The sequence below is a fragment of the Salvelinus fontinalis genome, chromosome 42 (genome assembly GCF_029448725.1).
Source record: "Salvelinus fontinalis isolate EN_2023a chromosome 42, ASM2944872v1, whole genome shotgun sequence".
Classification (NCBI taxonomy): domain Eukaryota; kingdom Metazoa; phylum Chordata; class Actinopteri; order Salmoniformes; family Salmonidae; genus Salvelinus; species Salvelinus fontinalis.
In genome coordinates, this window is record NC_074706.1 from 22,503,509 (window position 1) to 22,529,488 (window position 25,980).

The 25,980-nt window shown below is 40.5% G+C and overlaps 2 protein-coding genes across 3 annotated transcripts; one reads left to right on the forward strand and one right to left on the reverse strand.

The window, feature by feature from the left end:
- Positions 1 to 13,462: 13,462 nt before the first annotated feature.
- On the forward strand, positions 13,463 to 21,662 carry LOC129840933 (beta-1,4-galactosyltransferase 1-like). 2 transcript variants are annotated; one of them, XM_055908979.1, is made up of 8 exons: positions 13,463 to 13,612; positions 14,530 to 15,030; positions 18,372 to 18,431; positions 18,569 to 18,804; positions 19,245 to 19,432; positions 20,101 to 20,223; positions 20,533 to 20,637; positions 20,750 to 21,662. In XM_055908979.1, exons 2-8 carry the CDS (start codon positions 14,802 to 14,804, stop codon positions 20,907 to 20,909), a joined length of 1,101 nt encoding a protein of 366 aa, XP_055764954.1. In that variant the 5' UTR covers positions 13,463 to 13,612; positions 14,530 to 14,801; the 3' UTR covers positions 20,910 to 21,662. The 2 variants fall into 2 exon arrangements, with proteins under 2 accessions (XP_055764954.1, XP_055764952.1); XM_055908977.1 differs by lacking the exon at positions 13,463 to 13,612 and having other exon boundaries at positions 14,382 to 15,030.
- Positions 21,663 to 21,676: 14 nt separating this feature from the next.
- Positions 21,677 to 24,374, reverse strand: spink4 (serine peptidase inhibitor, Kazal type 4). Its single transcript, XM_055908980.1, has 4 exons — positions 24,214 to 24,374; positions 23,845 to 23,879; positions 23,324 to 23,436; positions 21,677 to 21,774 (listed from the first exon to the last, which is right to left on the reverse strand). The coding sequence occupies exons 1-4, from the start codon at positions 24,266 to 24,268 to the stop codon at positions 21,729 to 21,731; spliced, it is 249 nt and encodes an 82-aa protein (XP_055764955.1). The 5' UTR covers positions 24,269 to 24,374; the 3' UTR covers positions 21,677 to 21,728.
- Between the last annotated feature and the right edge of the window lie 1,606 nt (positions 24,375 to 25,980).

The window sequence follows — 25,980 nt, forward strand, 5'->3', positions numbered from 1 at the left end:
ATTCGTATCCCCTCGGCATGATGGTACGGTCGATACGTGACACCAGCCAGGTGCCCACCACGCAGCTGATCAGCAGACGCAGGATGCAGTTACTCAGGCCCATCACAACATTGTAGAAGAAGAAGAAGTAGTTGAAGTTGTGGAACGCCTTCCTAGAGGGGAGATACCATAGGGTCATGTCAACGTACACTGCGAATACCAAACAGGAGGATCGCCTTCCCAATATTTTGCCGTCAGAACAGCCTCAATTCGTCTGGGCATGGATTCTACAAGGTGTCGAAAGCAGTCAACAGGGTTGCTGGCCCATGTTGACTCCAATGCTTCCCAAAGTTGTGTCAAGTTGTATGGATGTCCTTTGGGTGGTGGACCATTCTTGATACACACAGGAAACTGTTGAGCGTGAAAAACCCAGCAGTGTTGCAGTTCTTGACACAAATCTTTTGTCTTGCCCATTCACCCTCTGAATGGCACACATACACAATCCATGTCTCAATTGTCTCAAGGCCTAAACATCCTTTTTTAATCTGTCTCCTCCCCTTCATCTACACTGACTGAAGTAGATTTAACAAGGGACATCAATAAGGGATCATAGCTTTCACCTGGATTCACCTGTTCAGTCTGTCATGGAAAGAGCAGGTGTTCTTAATGTTGTATACACTCAGTGTATGTATTTCCTGATATGTAAAAGGAGCATGCACTGTCAAACGGTGTGTGTGTATATGTGTGTGTGTGTGTGTGTGTGTGTGTGTTCTTGCAGGTGTGCGCGAACAGCTTGACTGCACTTTGTCTGTGCTACACATGTATGCATAATGAGGCTCAACTAGCCCTGGTTTGGGTGAAATGCTGAATGTCAAGCCATAAAAATCTCCTCAAGTCTGTGGCCAGAGGCATGTAAATACTGGTTGTGTTTTTCTGCTTCTCATTAGCTTAGTGTTTAGATGAGAACCACTACTATTCATCCCCAGCATTAGCCCTGGGTTAAGGAAAGCTTGTGTGTACAGTAACTAAGGTAAACTAAAGTAAATACCTCTGGGTAAAGAAAAATAGTTGTGAAAAGATCTTACGATGTCAACCAGGAAATCCGATACCAACATTTGTCACAATGTTGATCTGTGTAGTATGATGTGTACAGTACAGTGGAGGCTGCTGAGGGGAGGACGACTCATAATTAATGGCTGGAACGGAGGACATGGAATGGCATCAAAACACATGGAAAACATGCGTGTGATGTACTAGATACCGTTCCACTCATGCCGCTCCAGCCATTATCACGAGCCCGTCCTCCCCAATTAAGGTGCCACCAACCTCCTGTGGTACAGCACCCATCTAAATATGGGTGTTTTATCATGCACCATATCCTTACAGCATGTTCCTTGAAATCCTTTCACTAAGGAAATGTTAAGCATTCTTCTTTCTTCGTGGGAATGTTCCAAAGAAGCGCACCAAACATAGATTGTAACTCGGCAGAGTTGTGACGGGTGAATGACAGGTGACCAGCAGGCTAAGGTGAACGTTCGGTCGAGGCATGGCCTGTATTACATAATACTGTACCTGTTGTTGAGTGCCAGAGGTTTCTTCCTGTCTGAAGGTGAGATCTTGTCCTGAAGGAAGAACACTTGGACCAGCACCACCTGTACTATAACCAATCCTATAACGATACCTATGGTCAAACTGATAGAGAGAACTTTACTTCACACAGGATAAGGAAACTCACACTGCTTGGATATGCATACGTACCAGGAAATATGTTACGTTGACACTCAACGGGTAAAGAAATACCAGTGATCAGTGACATTTTCTAATATGAACTGAGCGGCTCCTTGAAAATATCTTATTTCTGAATAGTTATATCTTGTTTAAAACAGTTAAAGGGACAGTTTTCCAAATCCAGATTAAGCCTAATCCTGGACTCAAAAACACTTTCAATGGCGATTCTCTGTTAATCTGGGTCTGGGACACTGTCCCATAGAGTACACTTACAGAACGGTTCCCAGGTTGGTCAACATTTCCAACACTCTTCCATTTTGGATAGGGAGGACCACTCCGTAGGCAAAGAGCAACGCAAAGACGAACTGGATAAAGTGAACAATTAGAAAACCTGGAAGAAATTGGAGAACTTTCATATAGAATGCATTTATTGATCTTTTATCTATCCAATACATAACTATTCACGGTCACCTCCAAAATGATTGGCACCCTTGATAAAGATGAACAAAAAAGACTGTAAATACAAATACTGCGCTATACTGTATCCCCCAAAAAGGGACAATTCTATACTTTTATACTAATGCAATTGCTCAGAGAAAGAGATTACGCTTAAGAAGTTTATTTTTTTAATCTAAAAAAGATACCTGTCAATATTATTGGAACCCCTGAAGATAAAATCTAAATAAAATCTGCATTAACATTCTACTTTTTTTTTAAAATGTATCTCAATTTAAGGAAGTGTATTGTGGCCTTCCATGGCTTGCTGTTTCACTGGGGTATAAAAATGAGGTAACATACGTGTAAAATCCCTTTGTCATCCATTACCACGCAGAAAGGCAAATAATGAATCAATGAAAAGAGACAACTAGTTGTTGACTTTCATAAATCAGGCAATGGGTACCCCAAAAAAATTGAAAAACCAAATATACCACTTACCACTATTAGGGCAACAATTAAGAAGTTTAAAACCGCTGCAACAGTGGTAAACTTGCCTGGTAGAGGACCCAAGTGTATCTTGTCTCCACACACAGTGAGGAAGATGGTTTGGGAGGCATCAAAAAATCCAAGGGCCACAGTTGGAGAATTACAGAACTTGGTCACATCTTGGGGTCACCAAGTCTCCAACTCAAAAGTTAGACACCAACTCCATGCCAATAGCCTATTTTATTGAGAGCAAACAATAAATGTAAACTCTTGGGAGTTTGCTAAACGGCATTGGCACTTAGATTGGAACTGGGTGCAATGGCCATCGCATTCTCCGGACTTGAAACCCAATGAAAACCTGTGGTTTGAATTGAAGAGGGCATTCCATAAGCACAGACCAAAGGATATCAAGGATCTGGAAAGATTCTGTATGGAGGAATGGTCTAAGATCCCTCTCAATGTGTTCTCCAATCTGATAAAGCATTATAGGAAAAAGGCTAAGTGTTGTTATCCTTGCAAGGGGGAGGGCGTACAACATTTTGAAAACAGGAGTGTAAATCATTTTCACAGATATCTTTTTGAGAATTTATTTTTTTACTTCAACAAAATATTTTTCTCTGAGCAATTGTATTAGCATCTCTCGGGTATGCAATCTGGTTTCCGCTCAGGTTATGGATGTGTCACAGCAACCTTAAAGGTCATCAATGATGTCACCATTGCCCTTGATTCTAAGCAATATTGTGCTGCTATTTTTATTGACTTGGCCAAAGCTTTTGATACGGTTGACCATTCCATTCTAGACTAAGGAGTATTGTTGTCTCTGAGGGGTCTTTGGCCTGGTTTACTAACTACCTCTCTCAAAGAGTGCAGTGTATAAAGTGAGAAAATCTGCTGTCTCAGCCACTGCCTATCACCAAGGGAGTACCCCAAGGTTCAATCCTAGGCCCCACGCTCTTCTCAATTTAAATCAACAATATAGCTCAGGCAGTAAGAAGCTCTCTCATTTATATGCAGATGATACAGTCTTATATTCAGCTGGCCTCTCCCCGGATTTTGTGTTACATCCTCTACAACACAGCTCTCTTAGTATCCAACAAGCTTTCTCTACCCTTAACCTTGTTCTGAACACCTCCAAAAGAAAGATCATGTGGTTTGGTAAGAAGAATGCCCCTCTTCCCACAGGTGTTATTACTACCTCTGAGGGTTTAGAGCTTGAGGTAGTCACCTCATACAAGTACTTGGAAGTATGGCTAGACGGTGCACTGTCCTTCTCTCAGCACATATCAAAGCTGCAGGCTAAAGTTAAATCTAGACTTGGTTTCCTCTATCATAATCGCTCCTCTTTCACCCCAGCTGCCAAACTAACCCTGATTCAGATGACCATCCTACCCATGCTAGATTACGGAGACATAATTTATAGATCGTCAGGAAAGAGTGCTCTCGAGCGGCTAGATGTTCATTACCATTCGGCCATCAGATTTGCCACCAATGCTCCTTATAGGACACATTACTGCACTCTATACTCTTCTGTAAACTGGTCATCTCTGTATACCCGTCGCAAGACCCACTGGTTGATGCTTATTTATAAAACCCACTTAGGCCTCACTCCCCCCTATCTGAGATATCTACTGCAGCCCTCATCCTCCACATACAACACCCGTTCTGCCAGTCACATTCTGTTAAAGGTCCACAAAGCACACACATCCCTGGGTCGCTCCTCTTTTCAGTTCGCTGCAGCTAGCGACTGGAACGAGCTGCAACAAAAACTCAAACTGGACAGTTTTATCTCAATCTCTTAATTCGAAGACTTATTCATGGACACTCTTACTGACAGTTGTGGCTGCTTCGCGTGATGTATTGTTGTCTCTACCTTCTTGACCTTTGTGCTGTTGACTTTTGACCTTTGTGCTGTTGACTGTGCCCAATAATGTTTGTACCATGTTTTGTGCTGCTACCATGTTGTGTTGCTACCATGCTGTGCTGTCATGTGTTGCTGCCTTGCTATGTTGTTGTCTTAGGTCTCTCTTTGTGTATTGTTGCGTTGTCTCTCTTGTCGTGATGTGTGTTTTGTCCGATATTTATATTGAATTTAGTTATTTCTTTGAATCCCAGGCCACTGTCCCCGGAGCTGTCACGATCGTCTTGCGAAGAGAGTGAGGACCAAAATGCAGCGTGTGGAAAGTACATCTTCTTTATTAAAGAAAGAAGACGAAAACGACACGAACACTATACAACTAAACAACAAAACAGACGACCGTGAAGCTAATCAAACATAAGTGCTGACACTAAACACTTAGACAATTACCCACAAATGCATGATGCCCATGGCTGCCTTAAATATGGCTCCCAATCAGAGACAAATGAAAGACATCTGTCTCTGATTGAGAACCACTAAGGCAACCATAGACATACCCAGACACATTCACTCAACCATAGACATACCTAGAAACATTCACTCAACACAAACTCATACACTACACCCAACACCCCCTTTACCATATAACCACCCAAAATGACAAAACACAAACATTCCCCATGTCACACCCTGACCTAACTAAAATAATAAAGAAAACAAAGAATACTAAGGCCAGGGCGTGACAGGAGCAGGCCTTTTGCCTTTTGGTAGGCCGTCAATGTAAATAAGAGTTTGTTCTTAACTGACTTGCCTAGTTAAATAAAGGTTAAATAAAATAAATAAATAAATAAATAAAAAGCATACATTTGTATTTTTTTTATTAAATAATATAGCTCTGTATTTTTATTACGTATGTTATACATTCTTTTTTGCCCATCTTTATCGAGATTGGCAATCATTTTGGAGGTGACTGTTTATGTCTCATCCTATATATCCCCTTATAACTATGTATTGTATGGGCTGAAAGGAAGAGAAAAGGTTGTCTTACCACAAAGTAAATGCTATTTGCCATCTGGAGTATTTTGTGATGGCAGCCTGCATGTAATGTCACAAAATATGACTCTTAAAAATGTTGACACAACAAATAACATTCCCAATCATTCTGTGGAACATTCTGGAATTGGAATGCGCTGCTACTCACCACACTGACTGCAGAAGTGGGATTATGGAACTTCTCAGGAAGAAAGCCCTTCTCCCCAGCCCACAATTTCTTCAGATGTTTCCTGTGACAGGGCAAAAATTATAACAATACCAACAGACACGGTTAATAATATTAACAGACCAATACATCATTTGCATAATGTACACTGTGTATATATATGGAATAACTGCTTCAAACAGGACATACCGGTAACATGCTGACACATGGAATGTGTATGACACAGATGTTAGGCTGGCAAAGATGGTTGTGGCTAGCCAGGACTCTAGAAAATCAATCAATCAATCAAACAAACAAATTCATAAACTATGCAGACTGATGAATGATAATGGTACAGATATTCAGGCAAAAGGGTTTTCCGGCTGTCCCCATAGGAGAACCCTTTTTGGTTCCAGGTAGAACGCTTTTGGGTTCCATGTAGAACCCTCTTTAGAAAGGGTTCTGCATGGAACCCAAAAGGTTTCTCATCCAGAACATAGTAGACCTAATTTTGAAAGCAGGCCAATGGTGGTGTATGTTTCAATGGTATGACAGGCTGTTACCAACAATTTACTTTTATATAACCACGGAATATATCATATTTATATGTATGGCTATGGCTGCAACTTGTGACGGTAATAACTGAAGTGATGAACTAGCCCTACATAGGATGCCGTTAATGAATGAAGGGCTAATGCCCTACTGTATGTAGGGCTAATGATGAGCCAGTGTTTCTCCTACTGTTGTCCTACCGGTCAATAGGGCTCCTTCTCAACAACCTCTGTACATGCTTGGCCTGGTGACACTGGATTAGCTGCTCTTGGTCCTGAAAGAAGTGATGTCAAAAACATTTGCAGGGTGGCATGAAATGAAGCTCATGATATTCAAAATCCTGTTTGAATATGAGTCATAAATAACACAAGTATGTATTTCATCATATCTGATATACGCTATTGGGATTAATAACTCAATTTCACTGACACACATCCTCAAACAGATGTGGTAATCTCCAACTGAAATTCTCACCTCAGTTTCAAGCAGGAGGCGAATCCGAACAGCTTTGACCAGCATGTATGTGAACCGCCCCAGGAGGAAGATGAGAGACAAAATGGTCGGCCACATGTAGACTAGCTTCTGGCGACTACCCAGCATCTACAGAGTACAAGTTCATGTTCACATAGCAGTCATAGACGCAGAAATACATAAGCCTAACAGCCACACCTACTTTCAAGAGTGATGAATGCCTTGGCAAAAACGGTAAGGGATATAGCATTTGAATATAGTAAATGAGTGGAATAACTCATTTGGCATCTATGATAAAGACATATTATTGAATGCAATGACATACTGTACTATGAACTATATGTGAGATGAATGCTAAATATGCCAAATTGTATATATACACTACCGGTCAAAAGTTTTAGAAGATCTACTCATTCAAGGGTTTTTCTTAATTTTTACTATTTTCTACATTGTAGAATAATACTGAAGACATCAAAACTATGAAATAACACATATGGAATCATATACAAACCAAAAAAGTGTAAAACAAATAAAAATATATTTCAGATTTGAGATTCTCAAATAGCCATCCTTTGCCTTGATGACAGCTTTGCACACTCGTTGCATTCTCTCAACCAGCTTCACCTGGAATGCTTTTCCAACAGTCTTGAAGGAGTTCCCACAAATGCTGAGCACTTGTTGGCTGCTTTTCCTTCACTCTGCAGTCCGACCCATCCCAATTGGGTTGAGGTCGGGGGATTGTGGAGGCCAGGTCATCTGATGCAGCACTCCATCACTCTCCTTCTTAGTAAAATAGCCCTTACACAGCCTGGACGTGTGTTGAGTCATTGTCCTATTGAAAAACAAATGATAGTCCCACTAAGCCCAAACCAGATGGGATGATGCATCGCTGCAGAATGCTGTGGTCGTCATGCTGGTTAAGTGTGCCTTAAATTCGAAGTAAATCACAGACAGTGTCACCAGCAAAGCACCACGACACCATAACACCTCCTCCTCCATGCCTCCATGCTTTGCGGTGGGAAATACACATGCAGAGATCATCTGTTCCCCCACACCGCATCTCACAAAGACACGGCAGTTGGAACCAAAAATCTCCAATTTGGACTCCAAACCAAAGGACAAATTTCCACCGGTCTAATGTCCATTGCTCGTGTTTCTTGGCCCGGGCAAGTCTCTTCTTATTATTTGTGTCCTTTAGAAGTGGTTTCTTTGCAGCAATTCGCCCATGAAGGCCTGATTCACACAGTCTCCTCTGAGCAGTTGATGTTGAGATGTGTCTGTTACTTGAACTCTGTGAAGCATTTATTTGGGCTGCAATTTCTTAGGCTGGTAACTCTAATGAAACAAAGGTAACTCTGGGTCTTCCTTTCCTGTAGCGATCCTCATGAGAGCCAGTTTCATCATAGCGCTTGATGGTTTTTGCGACTGCACAACGTTCAAAGTTCTGAAATTTTCCTGATTGACTGACCTTCATGTCATAAAGTAATGATGGACTGTTGTTTCTCTTTGCTTATTTGTTCTTGCCATAATATGGACTTGGTCTTTTACCAAATAGGCCTATCTTCTGTATACCCCCCTACCTTGTCACAACACAGCTGATTGGCTCAAACGCATTAAGAAGGCACACCTGTTCATTGAAATGCATTCCAGGTGACTACCTCATGAAGCTGGTTAAGAGAATGCCAAGAGTCTACAAAGCTGTCATTAAGGAGAAGTGTGGCTATTTGAAGAATCTCAAATATAAAACATATTTTGATTTGTTTAACACTTTTTTGGTTACCACATGATTCCATATGTGTTATTTCATAGGTATGATGTCTTCACTATTATTCTACAATGTAGAAAATAGTACAAATAAAGAAAAACCCTTGTGTTCTAGTGTATAAGCATTTGAACGTAATGACAATGCTAATAAACGGATGTAGACATGCTTTGTGCTTTGTTAGTGGTATTAGAGTCAACAACAGGTATTCAAGTTAGGATAAGACAAATCTTGTCTACTATTCAAACAGGCTTTTCCAATTTCCACCTCTGTGCAAACATGCCAGGATGACGGCAACACAAAGTTAATTCAACACATTCTATCACACAATCATCAAACAGGGAAGTTTGTCACCCTTTCCCAGAAGAGAGGATATCCATTTTCATCTTCATAAGTGCTACATTTCTCTTGCTTGCAGGCAGTATATGTTGCTAAACCACATTGCTATAGCAGCCTGTTATACCACGTTGCATTCTATATGGAGGGGGTAAACGACTGTGTTGGCGTGTTGAATACTCACCTACCTTACTCGTATCCCACAGTGTGATGATTAACCTGCAAATAAAAATCAACCAGGCTGTTATAGGGAGTCCTTAGATCAATGCTACTTATTCAGTAAGCTGGGCAATTCCTGTAATGACTAAATCAAGCTGTCTACAGGTACAGTGCTGGGGAAAAGTATTTGACCCCTTTCTGATATTCTCTATTTTTGCATATTTTTTTATATATATAACATTATCAGATCTTCAACCAAGATCTAATATTAGATAAAATAACTCCAAAAAACATATACTTATTTATTTAACAAAGTTATACAACACCCAATTCCCCGGCGTAAAAAGGATTTGTACCGTCAGTAACTGGTCAGAAAGGGGCGAATGCTTTCTCACAGCACTGTAAGTCCCCATAGAGCCAGGAGTTATTCATCCTGACCAGAAAAAACAACCCTTACTTCAACCGGTCAGATCTCAGGGTCGGTAAAAACTCCTGACCCTACGCCATGACATCACATCAAACGTGCACTGACCATGTCAAAGAGCAGAGGATTCCCAGAACAGCCCCGAACTCTCGGCAAGGGGTTGACAGACATGCAAAGAAAGGGAAATAGGCCCACCTCGAGAGCACCCACGAGGAACACAAACGCTGCAAAGACAAAGACAAAGTTATGCTTGTGTTGAGAGCAGTGCACATGCCATTGTTACTAGGGCCATGTCAGGTTATCCCATGTGGTCAGGAAAAACTCCCAGCCCTCACCATTATCAATGCTACAGGACACAATATAGAATACAGTGGCATTCATGAATCGATCAAGTACTCTTTCTAGGTTCCTGCCTTTCTAGGGAGTTTTTCCTAGCCACCGTGCTTCTACATCTGCCTTGCTTGCTGTTTGGGGTTTTAGGCTGGGTTTCTGTATAAGCACTTTGTGACATCCGCTGATGTAAAAAGGGCTTTCTAAATAAATGTGATTTGATTTGATACTAGGGAGATGAGAAACCCAGCAGGTACTGAGATCCCGCTGAGGATCTAATCCTGACACTCCTGCTACACTGGTGTTCCACTCGCTAAAGAACATTCTGACTCACCCCTGTTCAGTATTCCATTCACTCAGAAGCATTTTGATACGGTCATAACCATGTCATAATATGTTACAACAGCTGACATAACATGTCATAACCTGTCATAATATGGTCATAACACCTGTTGTGACATATATTGCGTTATTTTATGGCTGGTTATCACACCTACATAAGGGTGTCAAAACCGACAAAACCAACCACACAAGGCAAAACATTCCATTACACCATAGCCTACTTGTCAACAGTATTTATATTTAATATAACATTTTCTGAAAAGGATGATATTTCATTATCATTGTAATCATTGATGTCAGACATGCACCTACCCCAACGCTCTGTTGCTGATGACTGTGATGAATGCAGGAACAGATTTCAGGAGCAGGACAAGACACCCTCTTTTTGACTGATGACTGACATAAGGGCATGTACGTGATAGGCCTATCTGGCTTACATGATTCTGATCATACTGGTCATAATGCTTCTTGACAGTGTCATAAAGTGTAAAAACATAACTTTAAAGGAATTCAATACAACAACAAAGGATAAGAAACAAACTTTCAAACGAAAGGAAACTTCTTTGCAGGGAAAAAACACATTTGATTAAATGTGGGTTTTGACACTCTTATGTAGGTGTCACAATCAGCCACAAAATAACGCAATATATGTCACAACAGGGGTAAATATATTTGTCATGACAGTGTTATGATCATATTATGACAGGTTATGACAAGTTATGTCAGCTGTTATGACATACTGTGACATGGTTATGACTGTATCATAACGTGTTATGACGCTAGGTGTCAAGTAAAGTGTTACCTGGATGTTAATGTACTGTATTTGGGCACAGAGACCCCTTACCGATAGAACGAGAGAATAGTGCAAGAAGAGGGCCATGGATACACCACTGTCAAAGGTCTGGTTAGGAGAGCCCCTTCAAGACAAAAATTAATAAACAATTAAAAAAGGAAAGTTGACTTTCAGACTGAATAATACATTTCTTCCATGAACGAGTGAGTAAGATGTACAGATTTACAGTTATCAAGCATCCCTTTATAACTGATACAGTAGTTAGCCAAAATTTGAATTGCACTCACATGTTGCTTCTTATCGTGTCGGAACCACTTTCAACGAGCAAGGGAGTAACATAAAAGATAGTTCTTAAAAGCGATAACAGAAAGTACTATCTACTGATAGCTCTCAAAGCCCCGTTTCCTAGTTGCAGTCATGTGATGTACCTTTGACCCCAAACGCCAAACTACACAAGTGGCACCTTGTGCTCCCTTATTGACTGACATGTTACCGTGCAATGGCACTGTCAACAGAGAGCGCAGTAACAGATAACCTCAAGGGAATCGATCCCATTGGTTTTCTCCCTCCAAAGGATAGTTTATTTTCCTGTGAGTTTATCATTACCAAGCTAGTCACTCGTCCTCACTGTAAAAGGAATTATTGTACGGGATATTTTCAACAGTGCTTTGCGGAACAGTAAGAAACAAAAAGGTTTTATTTTGAGGAAGCAGTGTTTTGACGGTTGAGTGCATTCGATATACTCTGTCATTTGGGTTAGTGTTGTGGAGTAAGTCCAATGTTGTTGATCCATCCTCAGTTTTTCTCCTATCACAGCCATTAAACTTTGTAACTGTTTTAAAGTCACCAGATGAGTCAAGGTGAAACCACTGAGCAGTCTTCCTCTCAGGCAACTGAGTTAGGAAGGACACCTGTATCTTTGTAGTGACTGGGTGTTTTGATACACCATCCAAAGAGTAATTAATAACTTCACCCTGCTCAAAGAGATAATCAATGTCTGCTTTCAAAATATATACAGTACAAGTCAAAAGTTTGGACACACCTACTCATTCAATGGGTTTTCTTTATTTTCACTATGTTCTACATTGTAGAATAATAATGAAGACGTCAAATCTGTGAAATAACACATATGGTATCATGTAGTAACCCAAAAAAGTGTTAAACAAATCAAAATATATTTATATTTGAGATTCTTCAAAGTAGCCACCCTTTGCCTTGATGACAGCTTTGCACACTCTTGGCATTCTCTCAACCAGCTTCATGAGGTAGTCAGTCACCTGGAATGCATTTCAATTAACAGGTGAGCCTTGTTACATTTACATTTACGTCATTTAGCAGACGCTCTTATCCAGAGCGACTTACAAATTGGTGCATTCACCTTATTAAAAGTTAATTTGTGTTTGAGCCAATCAGTTGTGTTGTGACAAGGTAGGGGTGGTATACAGAAGATAGCCCTATTAGGTAAAATACCAAGTCCATATTATGGCAAGACCAGCTCAAATAAGAAAAAAGAAACGACGGTCCATCATTACATTAAAACATGAAGGTCAGTCAATGCAGAAAATGTCAAGATCTTTTAAAGTTTCTTCAAGTGCAGTTGCAAAAAACATCAAGCACTATGATGAAACTGGCTCTCATGAGGACCGCCACAGGAAAGGAAGACCCAGAGTTAAATCTGCTGCAGAGGATATGTTCATTAGCATTAACTGAACCTCAGATTGCAGCTCAAATAAATGCTTCACAGAGTAACAGACACATCTTAACATCAACTGTTCAGATGAGACTGCATTAATCAGGCCTTCATGGTCAAATTGCTGCAAAGAAACCACTATGAAAGGACAACAATAATAAGAAGAGACTTGATTGGGCCAAGAAACACGACCAATGGACATTAGACTGATGGAAATCTGTCCTTTGGTCTGATGAGTCCAAATTTGAGATTTTTGGTTCCAACTGCCGTGTCTTTGTGAGACGCAGAGTAGGTGAACGGATGATCTCCGCATGTGTTGTTCCCACCGTGAAGCATGGAGGAGGAGGTGTGATGGTGTGGGTGATGGTGTGGGTGTCACCTGATTTATTTAGAATTCAAGGCATACTTAACCAGCATGGCTACCACACTATTCTGCAGTGATATGCCATCCCATCTGGTTTGCGCTTAGTGAGACTATCATTTGTTTTTCAACAGGACAATGACCCAACACACGTCCAGGCTGTGTAAGGGCTATTTGACCAAGAAGGATAGGGATGTAGCGCTGCATCAGATGACCTGGCCTCCACAATCACCCGACCTCAACCCAATTGAGATGGTTTGGGATGAGTTGGACCGCAGAGTGAAAGAAAAGCAGCCAACAAGTGCTCAGCATATGTGGGAACTCCTTCAAGACTGTCAGAAAAGCATTCCAGGTAAAGCTGGTTAAGAGAACGCCAAGAGTGTACAAAGCTGTCGTCAAGGCAAAGGGTGGCTACTTTGAAGAATATAAAATATATTTTGATTTGATTAACAATTTTTGGGGTTACTACATGGTTCCTTATGTGTTATTTCATAGTTTTGATGTCTTCACTATTATACTACAATGTAGAAAATAGTAAAAATAAAGAAAAACATTGAATGAGTAGGTGTGTCCCAACTTTTGACTGGTACTATATATATTGGAAAACATTGGAAAACCTCCCTGGTCGTTGTGGTTGAATCTGTGTTTGGAATTCACTGCTCGACAGAGGGACTTTATAGATAATTGAGTGTGGGGTACAAAGATAAGGTAAGTCATTTAAAAATCATATTAAACACAATTTTTGCACACAGTGAGACCATGCAACATATTATGTGACTTGTTAAGCACAGTTTTACCCCTGAACTTATTTAGGCTTGCTATAACAAAGGGTTTGAATAGTTATTGAGTGAAGACATAAGCTTTTTATTTTTTATAAATTGTAAAAATGTCTAACAACCTAATTTCACTTTGACATTATGGGGTATTGTTTGTAGGCCACTGACATAAAATCTCAATTTATTCCATTTTAAATTCAGGCTGTAACACAAAAGAATGTGGAAGAATTCAAGGGGTGTGAATACTTTCTGAAGGCACTGTAGTTACAACGGATAGACTAACATGTTGTCACGCCCTGACATTAGATATCTCTGTTTTTCTATATATTTTGGTTAGGTCAGGGTGTGACTAGGGTGGGTAAGCTAGTTTGTATGTCTAGGGTTTTTGCATGTCAAGGGTTTTGTATGTCTATGGGTTTTGTATGTTTATGTTGGCCTGATATGGTTCACAATCAGAGACAGCTGTTTATCGTTGTCTCTGATTGGGGATCATATTTAGGTAGCCATTTTCCTCGTTTATGTTGTGGGATCTTGTCTATGTATAGTTGCCTGTCTGCACTAGTCGTATAGCTTCACGGTTTGTTGGTTTTGTTAAGTGGTTCATTCAGTAAAGAGAATGTACGCATACCACGCCTTGGTCTCATCATTACAATGAACGTGACACGTGACATTTACTTAAATAAATATGTTACTTAAACATACTTGGTTAACTCATGTTCCCTTCCCCAAAAGGGAATCCATCTGTCTGTGTCTTCTGGTACATAGTCATGTTTATTCCATATCAATCCATATCCACAGTAAATCAAATACAGGAAAATAATTAATCAAATCATTTTCACTCTACCATAGCCCAGTGGTGGCTGGTGCTGCTAGAAACTAAGAAGGCAAGATACCGATACTGTCAGGTTTGTTCAGATGCTTGTCAATAGGTTGGTTTTTATATGGCGTTAAAGTGCCTAACAAAAGACATGAGGTTGGTCAATCGTTGTTTTGTAATCTGAGTCAAATGTTGGCAGAAAAACTGGCCAGGCAGGTTGAGCGCACCAATGTGTTAGGTGGGGAAGCTCGTTACCAGTAAACTTTTGTGTTGTAGCCTGTGATTCACGGGACACAGCGGTGAGATGCTGAGAAAAATATTCTGCAGCCTTGTGCTTTTATGTCTCTTATCTTTCTCAGTATATTTCTGGTATCAGTTGAGATACTCAAATGTTACTAAATCGAGTAGGAATGCTTTGCTGTCCAGTTTGAAGGATTCCCAAAGTGAAGAAGGATTAACAAAATCAGGAGTCGATTATAGAGGTATCCGCTTGGAGTCAGACTTCGGGAGAGAACAACTAACGAAAGAAAATGGTAAGTAATGTGCTGTATAACTTCTAAATATATGTAAATATATGGATTTTCGGACACTACTATGATTATGTTTTAAAAATAAGGTCACTGAAGACTGAAGACATTTGACAATAAGCTAGAGATTTTTTTTACTTATGTAATTTCATGGCACATGTGTGGCATAGTAAGCTAAAAGGTTATTGTTGATGAAATTATTTGATCATTAGCTTTCATATAGTGTTATATTTCTTAAATGGTGTCCCTTCAGAGGGCAAGAACAAGATGTACAGTGCACACGGAAAGTATTCATACCCCTTCCCTTTTTCCACATTTTGTTACGTTACAGCCTAATTAAAAAAAAAAAAATCCTCATCAATCTACACACAATACCCCATAATGACAAAGTGAAAACAGGTTTTTAGACATTTTTGAAAATGTATAAAAAATAAAAACAGAAATACCTTATTTACATAAATATTCAGATACTTTGCTATGAGAGTCAACATATCAATTGATTGGACATGATTTGGAAAGGCACACACTTGTCTATATAAGATCCCACAGTTGACAGTGCATGTCAGAGAAAAGAAAACAAGCCATGAGGTCGAAGGAATTGTCCGTAGAGCTCCGAGACAGGATTGTGTCGAGCCACAAATCTGGTGAAGGGTACCAAAAAATGTCTGCAGCATTGAAGGTCCCCAAGAACACAGTGGCCTCCAACATTCTTAAATGGAAGAAGTTTGGAACCAAGACTCTTCCTAGAGCTGTTCGCCCGGCCAAACTGAGCAATCGGGGGAGAAGGATCTTGCTCAGGGAGGTGACCAAGATCCCAATGTGTAACGGCTTTCCTCTTCCTCCTCTGAGGATGAAGAGTAACAAGGATCGGAGAACCAACGCGCAGCGTGGTAAGGTTCATGATGAAATTTAATAGAACAAAAACTGAACACTGAAAATAAAAAACAATAAAGAGAACGAACTAAACCGAAACAGTTCCATGTGGAACACACAGACACAGAAGACAACCACCAACAAAACACAACAGCAAACAGGCTACCTAAATATGGTTCCCAATCAGAGACAATGACTAACACCTGCCTCTGGTTGAGAACCATATCAGGCCAAACGAAAAACACAACAAAGAAACACAAAACATAGATAACCCACCCAACTCGTCCTGATCAACTAAAACAAAGAAATAACACAAGAACTAGGGTCAGAACGTGACACAATGGTTACTCTGACAGAGCTCCAGAGTTCCTCTGTGGAGATGGGAGAACCTTCCAGAAGGACAACCATCTCTGCAGCACTCCACCAATCAAGCCTTTATGGTAGAGTGGCCAGACAGAAGTCACTCCTCAGTAAAAGGCACATGACAGCCAGCTTGGAGTTTGCCAAAAGGTACCTAAAGGACTCTCAGACCTTGAGAAACAAAATTCTCTAGTCTGATGAAACCAAGATTGAACTCTTTTGCCTGAATGCCAAGAGCCACGTCTGGAGGAAACCTGGCACCATCCCTACAGTGAACTTTGGTGGTGGCAGCATCCTGCTGTGGGGATGTTTTTCAGAGGCAGGGACTGGGAAACTAGTCAGGATCGAGGGAAAGGTAAACAGAGAAAAGTACAGAGAGATCCTTGATGAAAACCTGCTCCAGAGCACTCAGGACCTCAGATTGGGGCGAAGGTTCACCTTCCAACAGAACAATGACCCTAATCAAACAGCCAAGACAATGCAGGAGTGGCCAAGGGACAAGTCTCTGAATTTCCTTGAGTGGCCCAGCCAAAGCCCGGACTTGAACTCGATCGAATCTCTGGAGACCTGAAAATAACTTTGCAGCGAAGCTTCCCATCCAACCTGACAGAGCTTGGGAGGATCTGCAGAGAAGAATGGGAGAAACTCCCCAAATACAGGTGTGCCAAGCTTGTAGCGTCATACCCAAGAAGACTCGAGGCTGTAATCGCTGCCAAAGGTGCTTCAACAAAGTACTGAGTAAAGGGTCTGAATACTTATGTAAATGTGATATTTCTGTTTTTAATTTTTAATACATTTTGCAAAGATTTCTAAAAACCTGTTTTTGCTTTGTCATTATGGGGTAATGTGTGTAGACTGATAAGGGGGAAAAAACGACTTAATCTATTTCAGAATAAGGCAGTAACGTAACAAAATGTGGAAAAAGTCAACAGGTCTGAATACTTTCCGAATGCACTGTTGCTATTCTCTGCTTCTGATGACAGCTGACCATAAGGCCAGTAATGCCATCATACTGTAAGCCTGTGATAAGCTGCAAAATGGATTCAGATAGCTGATATACTGAGACAGAGTGACAGTCAAATAAAACAGGCTGGAGATCTTACAGCTAGACACGAAGGAAATGTTCATTTGAGAACACAACACAGAAACACAGAAACTTTACAGACAGAACCCCTTCCCCTCTTTATTGCAGGATTGTAATATGTGATTAATCAACATTAGTTCATTAGACACTTGTTCATTTTGAATAACGGTTTAACAATTAAAACAAGTTTAAACACTTCACTTCAAAGAATCAACACTTTATCACTTCAAAATGTACAAATACGCAGTGGCAATTTTAGCATGGAAATTATGGTGGGGCAAACGCAACCATTTTTTTTTATGCATGCCAGCAAAGCCACTACACAACACAACACTAAACAGTACATTAATTGCACTATAACGGTGACAAACAGTGCCCACAAACTGCTAGGGACTACATAAAGCTGTCCCAACAGCAGAACGTTCTACACCTGATAATGGCTGACTTGCTTGAATAAAGAAAGTTTCTACTGACTCCTTGTGGACTTGTGTAAGTCGATAAGAACTGCATTCTCCAATAAACATGAACCATACACAAACAATATTACGTTTATGTTCAGTAAATTCATTATGTTTGTTCATTTATCATTAACACTTAGCTCCAAGTAAAAGCAAGTGCAAGCAAACGAGCTGCGACAAGGTAGGCCTTTCATTCAGCAGGCCTTTCGTTCAGCACTTTCAAAATGGACACCAACAGAAATTGTGAGTCCGTGTAACTTATTATGTGATTTGTTAAGCCACATTTTACTCCTGAACTAATTTAGGCTTGGCTAAAGAAAGGGTCTGAATACTGATGCAACAACTATATTTTATCTTAAAAAATATAAAATATGTCTTCCACTTTGACATTACAGAGTATTTTGTGTACATTATTGACAACAAATGTCAATTAAATCCATTTGAATCGCATTTTGTAACACAATCAAATTTGAAGAAATCCAAGGGGATTAAATAATACTTTTGCAAGGCATCATTTTATCAACATTTTCTTTTGTCCAACACCTGAACCAATTTAATATTTGATTTTTCAGAAACTACAGAGACCAATACCCAAGAATTAAAGAAATGCCCAGATCCCTCTCCACTTCTAGGTACATGGTAACATGGAAAACAATAAATGAAATTCTCTATCAATACCAATAAGTACTGATACCATTTCTAAAGGCATCAAGTCGCCACATGAATAGATTTTAAGTTACTTTAATGTAACTTTTCTCCTGATCTGCAGTTGGGCCTCTCAGGGTTGAGTTCTCTACGCCTGTCAGCTTGGACACAGTGAGGAAGGAGAACCCAGGTCTGCAGGAAGGAGGTCGCTACAAACCACATGACTGTGTCGCCCTCCAGAAGGTTGCTCTAATCATCCCCTTCCGCCATCGTGACGAGCACCTCAAGTTCTGGCTCTACTACCTCCATCCCATCCTTCAGCGCCAACAGCTGGACTATGGTGTCTATGTTATCAATCAGGTACAGTACAACACACATTTGGAAAAGTACTTAAATTTAACACTAACATTTAAACACTTGAATGAAACACTTAGGGCCTGTTTCCGGGAAGCAAATTAAGCCTAATCCTGGACTAAATAGCGATTACAATGGAGATTCTCCATTCAATATGCTATTAAGACCAGAATTAGGCCTAATGTGTTTCGAGAAAACTTCCCCTTAAATGACGTAGAGCCTGGTTCCGCTCTAGGTTTCTTCCTAGGTTCCTGCTTTTTTTAGGGAGTTTTTCCTAGCCACCGTGCTTCTACACCTGCATTGCTTGCTGTTTGGGGTTTTAGGCTGGGTTTCTGTATAGCACTTTGTGACATCTGCTGAATTAAAAAGAACTTTATAAATACATTTGATTGGTTTACAGTAAGATGTTTAATCTTCATCTTGAGGATGCCTTTTACCTTCATTAGGATGGAGACAACACGTTCAACAGGGCCAAGCTGATGAACATTGGCTATGCTGAGGCCCTGAAAGAGTATGACTACGACTGCTTTGTGTTCAGTGACGTGGACATCATCCCCATGGATGACCGCAACACCTACAAATGCTTCAGCCAGCCCAGACACCTGTCTGTCTCCATGGACAAGTTTGGCTTCAAGTACGTGTCAAGTCCTATCGCAGTGCCACAGTACGGTGTAGACCTCAACCAATAACCTTTATTTTGGAGTGAACTATCACTTTAAATGTTTAACTGCTGACTCGTTGTTATGACCATGGTAAATACCAGAGTGGTTGTTAATGTTTCCTCATACCTACAGTATTACCAAGGGGAAAAGGACTCGATTAAATCTGTTTCGCTGAAGCGTTCGAGATTTGCATTTAAATCGCACAAGGTATTTTCGATAGAACCGACATATGCGGTGTTTACCGTGAATATAGTCTCCACTAACACAGGAACATTTCTTTTAAATGTAACTCTGGCTCCAACACAGAACTTTAGCGCTACGGATTGGATACATCCCTAACACTTCTTCAATTCCTACCTTCGGAGGCACAGCACGACAGAACAGGAAACTATAATATATCATAACGTATGACATTTAGCAAACAATTTTATCCAAAGTGACTTAGTCATGCATGCATACATTTTATTTGCACCAAGTATCAAACCCACTATTCTGACATTGCAAGCTCCATCCTCTACTCACTGAGCTACAGTGGACCACCAAGGGAGGGCCCGTCACGTCCGCCTCAACCACTCGGCCATCACAGCTGCTAGTATTTCCAGTATATCTGTATATTTGATTGTCTTCGTCTCCTCCATAGGTTGCCCTATAATCAGTACTTTGGCGGTGTCTCATCGTTGAGTAAAGAGCAGATCATGAAAATCAACGGCTTTCCCAACAACTACTGGGGGTGGGGTGGTGAAGATGACGACATTTTCAACAGGTCAGAAAACGTTTATCCTCATAGACATGTAGCACATCGTAACTCTTGATCTTACTTACGTTTGCCTGCTCATAAAATCACATGCTGCACACTGGATGATGTTATCAGTGTCATCGGAAACACATCTTTCCCTTATCACTGATCACTTATCTTTTTGACTACAAAACATAGAAACCTGCCGTTGTCACATTATGTTGACATTGCGGGGGTGCTGGAGAGGATGTGTTTTGTTTAAAAAAAAGGGTGACCCCCCCCCCCCCCCCTTAAATTATTTTAATCAAATTCCTATCACTGGTCTGATTTCCGTAGGATGAATGACAGAAAAATGTCCATCTCTCGTCCGGACGGCGAAGTCGGAAAATGCCGGATGATCCGTCACGAAAGAGACATAAATAACAACGACAATCCTCAGAGGTAAAGCTTTAGAACAACCGCGTTCACCAAGTTCCCCCTCAAATTTTAAACTACCACCCGTCCCCCAACTATACTCCAAATGTTGATGACAGATTATTATTTTGCCCTGCAGGTTCAAGAGAATAACTCACACGTTAAAGACGATGGATACCGATGGCCTCAACTCTCTCGAGTACAAAGTTGTCGCAGTTGAAAAGCATGACCTGTTCACAAATATTACAGTAGACGTGGGGATACCACCCGAAGATGAAGAAGACATGGATAAAGAATGAATGAGGAAGAGATGAACAAGCAGAGCCCTGCGTGCCCGTTTGTAAATCCGGCCCTGTGAAGAAGGCAGGAACCACCTGGAATGAGGTCAAGAAAACTTCCCAGAACAGTACGAGGGATGCTAGGTAATAGAACAACCTAGAGGGCAGCGCACAATCTATTTGTTGCATTAACCAATAACCTATTGCAGAGGCTGCAGCGGTTATAATACAACACTGTAGAACCGTAACATGACTTAGCATGAATCTTTGAGGAGGTGTCATGATATCCACTTGGAACTTTTGTCCCTCGAGCGGCCCAATTGGCAGAGCTTTGTGTAGTGCTGCCTTCAACTGCTTTCACCGCAACTCGGAGAAACAAGGTCCCAACTCTGAAATAACCCCCCCTCCAAGTTCCAATTACAATTGGGAAAGTCTGAGAGGATTTTGATACCCAAGTTGTGACGTTTCATCTCTGACCTTTCACCTTTTCAGGGAGCAAATTTTAGGTTTACAAATACTGTATTTTTGCTCTACACTAGTGTACATCAAGCAAGGGCTATGGAATGTAAAGGTTTCAGAGATGCTTTTTGATATTGTTGTTGATCGAATGTGTTGCCTTTCCTCCTTATTTTCTGTGTGAAAATCTGAACTTTAATTTAGTATTTTTTAGTTATTGGACTATTATAGTGTGGCTACTGTGTGAGCCATGGGAAACTCCCCAAAAACAATAACAAAATGTTCAACTGTTCAAAATAAAATGACAGAGACCTCTTCTTTATTTGCCAATTGATTTATTATCTGGTCATGATGATGTCATTTGTTTGGTGATGTCAGATCCCCCTAGCAGCTCTCCTCCTTCATGACTAAGATGTCCATTCTGGTTTCCCTGTAGAGAAAGGAATGTTCATGCCATAATTTATTTACTATGTTGTTGGGTATGAATTATGTTCAATATGGTTGTATTGTACATTCAAACGGAATTCAACGAAACCTGCTCTCATAGAGTCTTAATTTGATCACTCTTTTGTTGCTGAGAATTTTCTTGCACAGCAGGAAATACAAACGTGTAGTGTATTTGAGTTTTAAAAAGGCTTCTAAAGTTCGTAATTTCAATTTAGAAATTTCAGACTTGATTTTCCATAACGAAAAATGTGCTAACCCATACAAAAATATCCATTCATTATAATCCACATAATAATTCACATTTCCTGTTGCTGCAGGATTTTTTTCCTGCTGTAGCAAATTGGCTCAAATTAAGATCCTATATCCGTAGTATCTTTGTGTCATTATCTAGGTTTTCATCCAATTGGAGACAGATTCTAAAGTCCACAAAAAGAAAATAAGCACATTTTCCCACCAGTGGTGTGTTTCCACCAAACGGACCTGTGTCAGATCAAATTCAGTGCTTGATGACGTAGCCCACACAAAATGTACTTTTTCGCTTAAATTTTCATGTACCGAATAAAGATCTAAAGTTCAATGTGTTTCCATGGCATTTTCAACTCTACCGATAGTTATGTCACAAAAACTATTGCGTTAAATAGCAAATGTACCTACTCTGGTCTTGGCACCTGCGCTCTAGACAACAGCTCACAGCTAGTCTACATAAGGAAAATATTTTTGTTTGTCAAACGGCAGTCAAGCATTGATCATCATGTCCCCAAAATAAGACCCTCGATATGTATTGGAAAGGAGCATCAAGGTCATCTTGTACTTTCACCACCCTGTGATGTTCATCATCATTTATTTAATCTGTAGCCTAATAATCTACATGCTTTCCAGAGTTGTAGTGGGAGGACCACACACCATATCATCGTGCGACTTCAAGTTTACTTTGATATTATGGTTATTATATCAATATTTGTGCTTAATGGCATTTCCACCACCATTTCTCGCATAATTCATTATACCGACACAAAAAGAACCCAACCGTGTCCAACAAATTAGGCCTATTTGTCGGCATTTATAAAATGTTACCTAAACTACCTGTTTCCATCACAGCTGTCATGCTTATTTTTAAAATAAAAGGTTTGACTTTACTCACATAAACTGTGGATGGAAACGTGGTTCCAGAAGCACTTTAGTGGCTACAACATTACATTGTAGGAGCCTACAGAATGTGGATTTTCCTGAAATACTGGTCTGAATTCAGTGTTTACCTTTGAGGTGTTGAGTGTTGTTTCTGTAAACGGACTCTCTCAGCTTTATAGTGATATGGTTGGACAGGGCTGTGAGAAAGGAGCAGCTGTGTACCAGGGACATCATTCAAATACTTTTTGTGTGTTTCAACTTGTCTGGAATGCCTGATGGGCAGGGTTAGCCGTTTTAGAACTAGTCTATTGCTTCCATTGTGCCAGGCAAGCTCAATCAAGCCCAGTTTAAGTATCTGAAATGATTTCAAATAATACTTTAACCCAGGTCGGTACAGTACTCACTGTCTCTGGACACAGAGTGCACACTCGTTGGGGTAGGTGTTGCCATCGGAGCCACACACAGGAGCCAAGTTCATAGGGCAAGCTAGGATCTCCACCATATCAACACAAGATGGCTACAAAACAATATCACATTACTGTTAAGACCAAGAGAATGGGCAGTCAGGAGAGTGTAATGTTACAAAATACTCAGTTAGAAATGCATTGTGTAGAACAAGTATGAACGATATGATTGCATGTCATGTGGAATAGGGGTCGACTGTGTCAGGCTCTATTGATTACACTTCTATCTGCTGACACTTTCTGAATGTTTCATGAGACTGAATTCACAGACTAGAGTGAAATTGTCCCTAGATGCTGATCTTGGGATTTGTGTTTTCCCTGCTAATGGTTAAGGTTATGATTGGGGGAGGGGAAGCTGATCCTTAATCTCTACCTAGGGGAAACTTTACCCCAAGCTGAATTCACACCAGGTTTGGTTTACGAAGCAGCATTTACATTAGACATGTCAAGATCAGCCTTACCTTTCTGTAAAGTCCAGAGTGCTCTTCTTCTGCGCCTGAAGAAAACAAATAGTATGTTACAATGTTTTTTCAAATCACCTCAAGAATGTTATTACAATGTCAGACCATGGAGGTTTAGATAACATCATACTCATTTAACCATCATCTCATGTACTGTACATTAAAACTGGTATATCATCTGGCCACTTAGCCATAATAGTTTCAACATAGTTTCATAGTCCCTCGACTCCAGCAGGTGGCAGAATCAAGCTTTTCCCATAGTTACTGAAATACTCCACGGTTCAATCAATGCTTTCTTTGAGTATTTAATTAAATTCAATAAACTTTATTAAACCCCAAGATATCACACAGAAAACAGTTGTACTTGACCTGCAAAGGCGACGAGGAGCATCACACACAGCAGCATCACTACTTTTCCAGCCATGTTGTCAGTGGATAGACAGCGAGAGTGCCCTATCTAACATTCTCTCAGTGGTTATTGTGAAGCAGCAGGTGTGAGAACTTTCACAGCTGACAGGAGTCAGGCTGTGTCCCAAATAGCACCCTATCCCCTATAATATAGCGCACTATATTAGTCCTATGAACCCTGGTCAAACCCTAGTCAAATGTAGTGCCCTATATAGGGAGTAGGGTGCCATTTGAGACGCAAATGGACTTTACTCGGCAGAAGATGATGAAATAAACGTTGAAGTGCTGTAGTTTTCCATTCCTATGAATTCACCTTAGAGTTTTGGAGCTAATTGTGAGGGGGCCTGGGTGATATCCTGTAACTTTTTTCAGTGAATTGTTGTAGTTCCACTTTACATTTACCACAGGAAGGTTTCCACTCTGAAATAACCCCTTAAATGACCATCCTTGTTGTGGGAAAGTCTGAGATGATTTTGATACCCGAGTTCACGAGTTGTGAAGTATCATCTCTGATCTTTCACCTTTTCAAGGAGCATTTGAAGACAGCATTACTTTTGGTGTACCAATACTGTGTTATTGTTCTAGATCAAACAAGGGCTATGGAATGTAAAGTTCTCAGACCTAGAGATGTGTCATATTTTGTGAACTTGAATTTGATGTATTTTTTGTTGTTATCGAATGTCTATTGGGCTATACGCTTTGTATTATAGTGTGGTGTTTTTGTAATGTGTGAGCCATTGGAAACTCCAATAGAATAAACTGAGGTCACTTTCTTTATTTTCCAATTCATTTATTATCTGGTCATGATGATGACATTTGTGTGGTGATGTCAGACCCCCCTAGCAGCTCCCTTGCCTGACGACTCATTATTCATTTAATTCCGCTGCTCTAACAATCTCTCCATACATCAGTCTGAACCTGCTATCCTAGAAGTCCTTTGTGCTTACTTCAAAACGACCTGATTCGTGATTCGTGTAGATCGGCTCTGGACCAACCCATCGGTTTCTGGGACCAATCAGAACCGGTTTGAATGTCGTCGGGGAGGAAGCATATCCAGTGTCAACGTAGAGAAGAAACGTTAATGGCTGTGCCGTTTGGCCGGAGCGATGTGGATTGGTAGCCAGTCAAGCACTCCCTCCCATGCTCATGATCGAAATGTCCATTCCGGTTTCCCTGTAAAGAGACAAATGTTCATGTCATACACTGATTTATTTGTTATGCCTTGTGGTATGAATAAAACATAACATAATTTTAATTGAAAAAATCTCAAAGTTCTACAGTGAGTGCATTATATATGAGAATTATGTTCAATATGGTTGTATTGTACATACAGCTGGAATTCAATGAAACCTACTCTCATTGGAAGGAAATATACACAGTGTATTCCAAACATTAGAAACACCTTCCTAATATTGAGTTGCACCCCCCTTGCCCACTATGCCCCTTAGAACAAGCTCAATCTGTCGGGGGATGGACTCTACAAGGTGTTGAAAGCGTTCCACAGGGATGCTGGCCCATGTTGACTCCAGTGCTTCCAAAAGTTGTGTCAAGTTGGCTGGATGTACTTTGCGGTGGACCATTCTTGATACGCAGGAAACTGTTGAGAGCGAAAAAAACTTGCAGCGTTGCAGTTCTTCACACAAACCGGTGCGGCCTGGCACCTACGACCATACCTTGTTCAAAGGCACTTACATTTTCTGTCTTGCCCATTCACCCTCTGAATGGCAC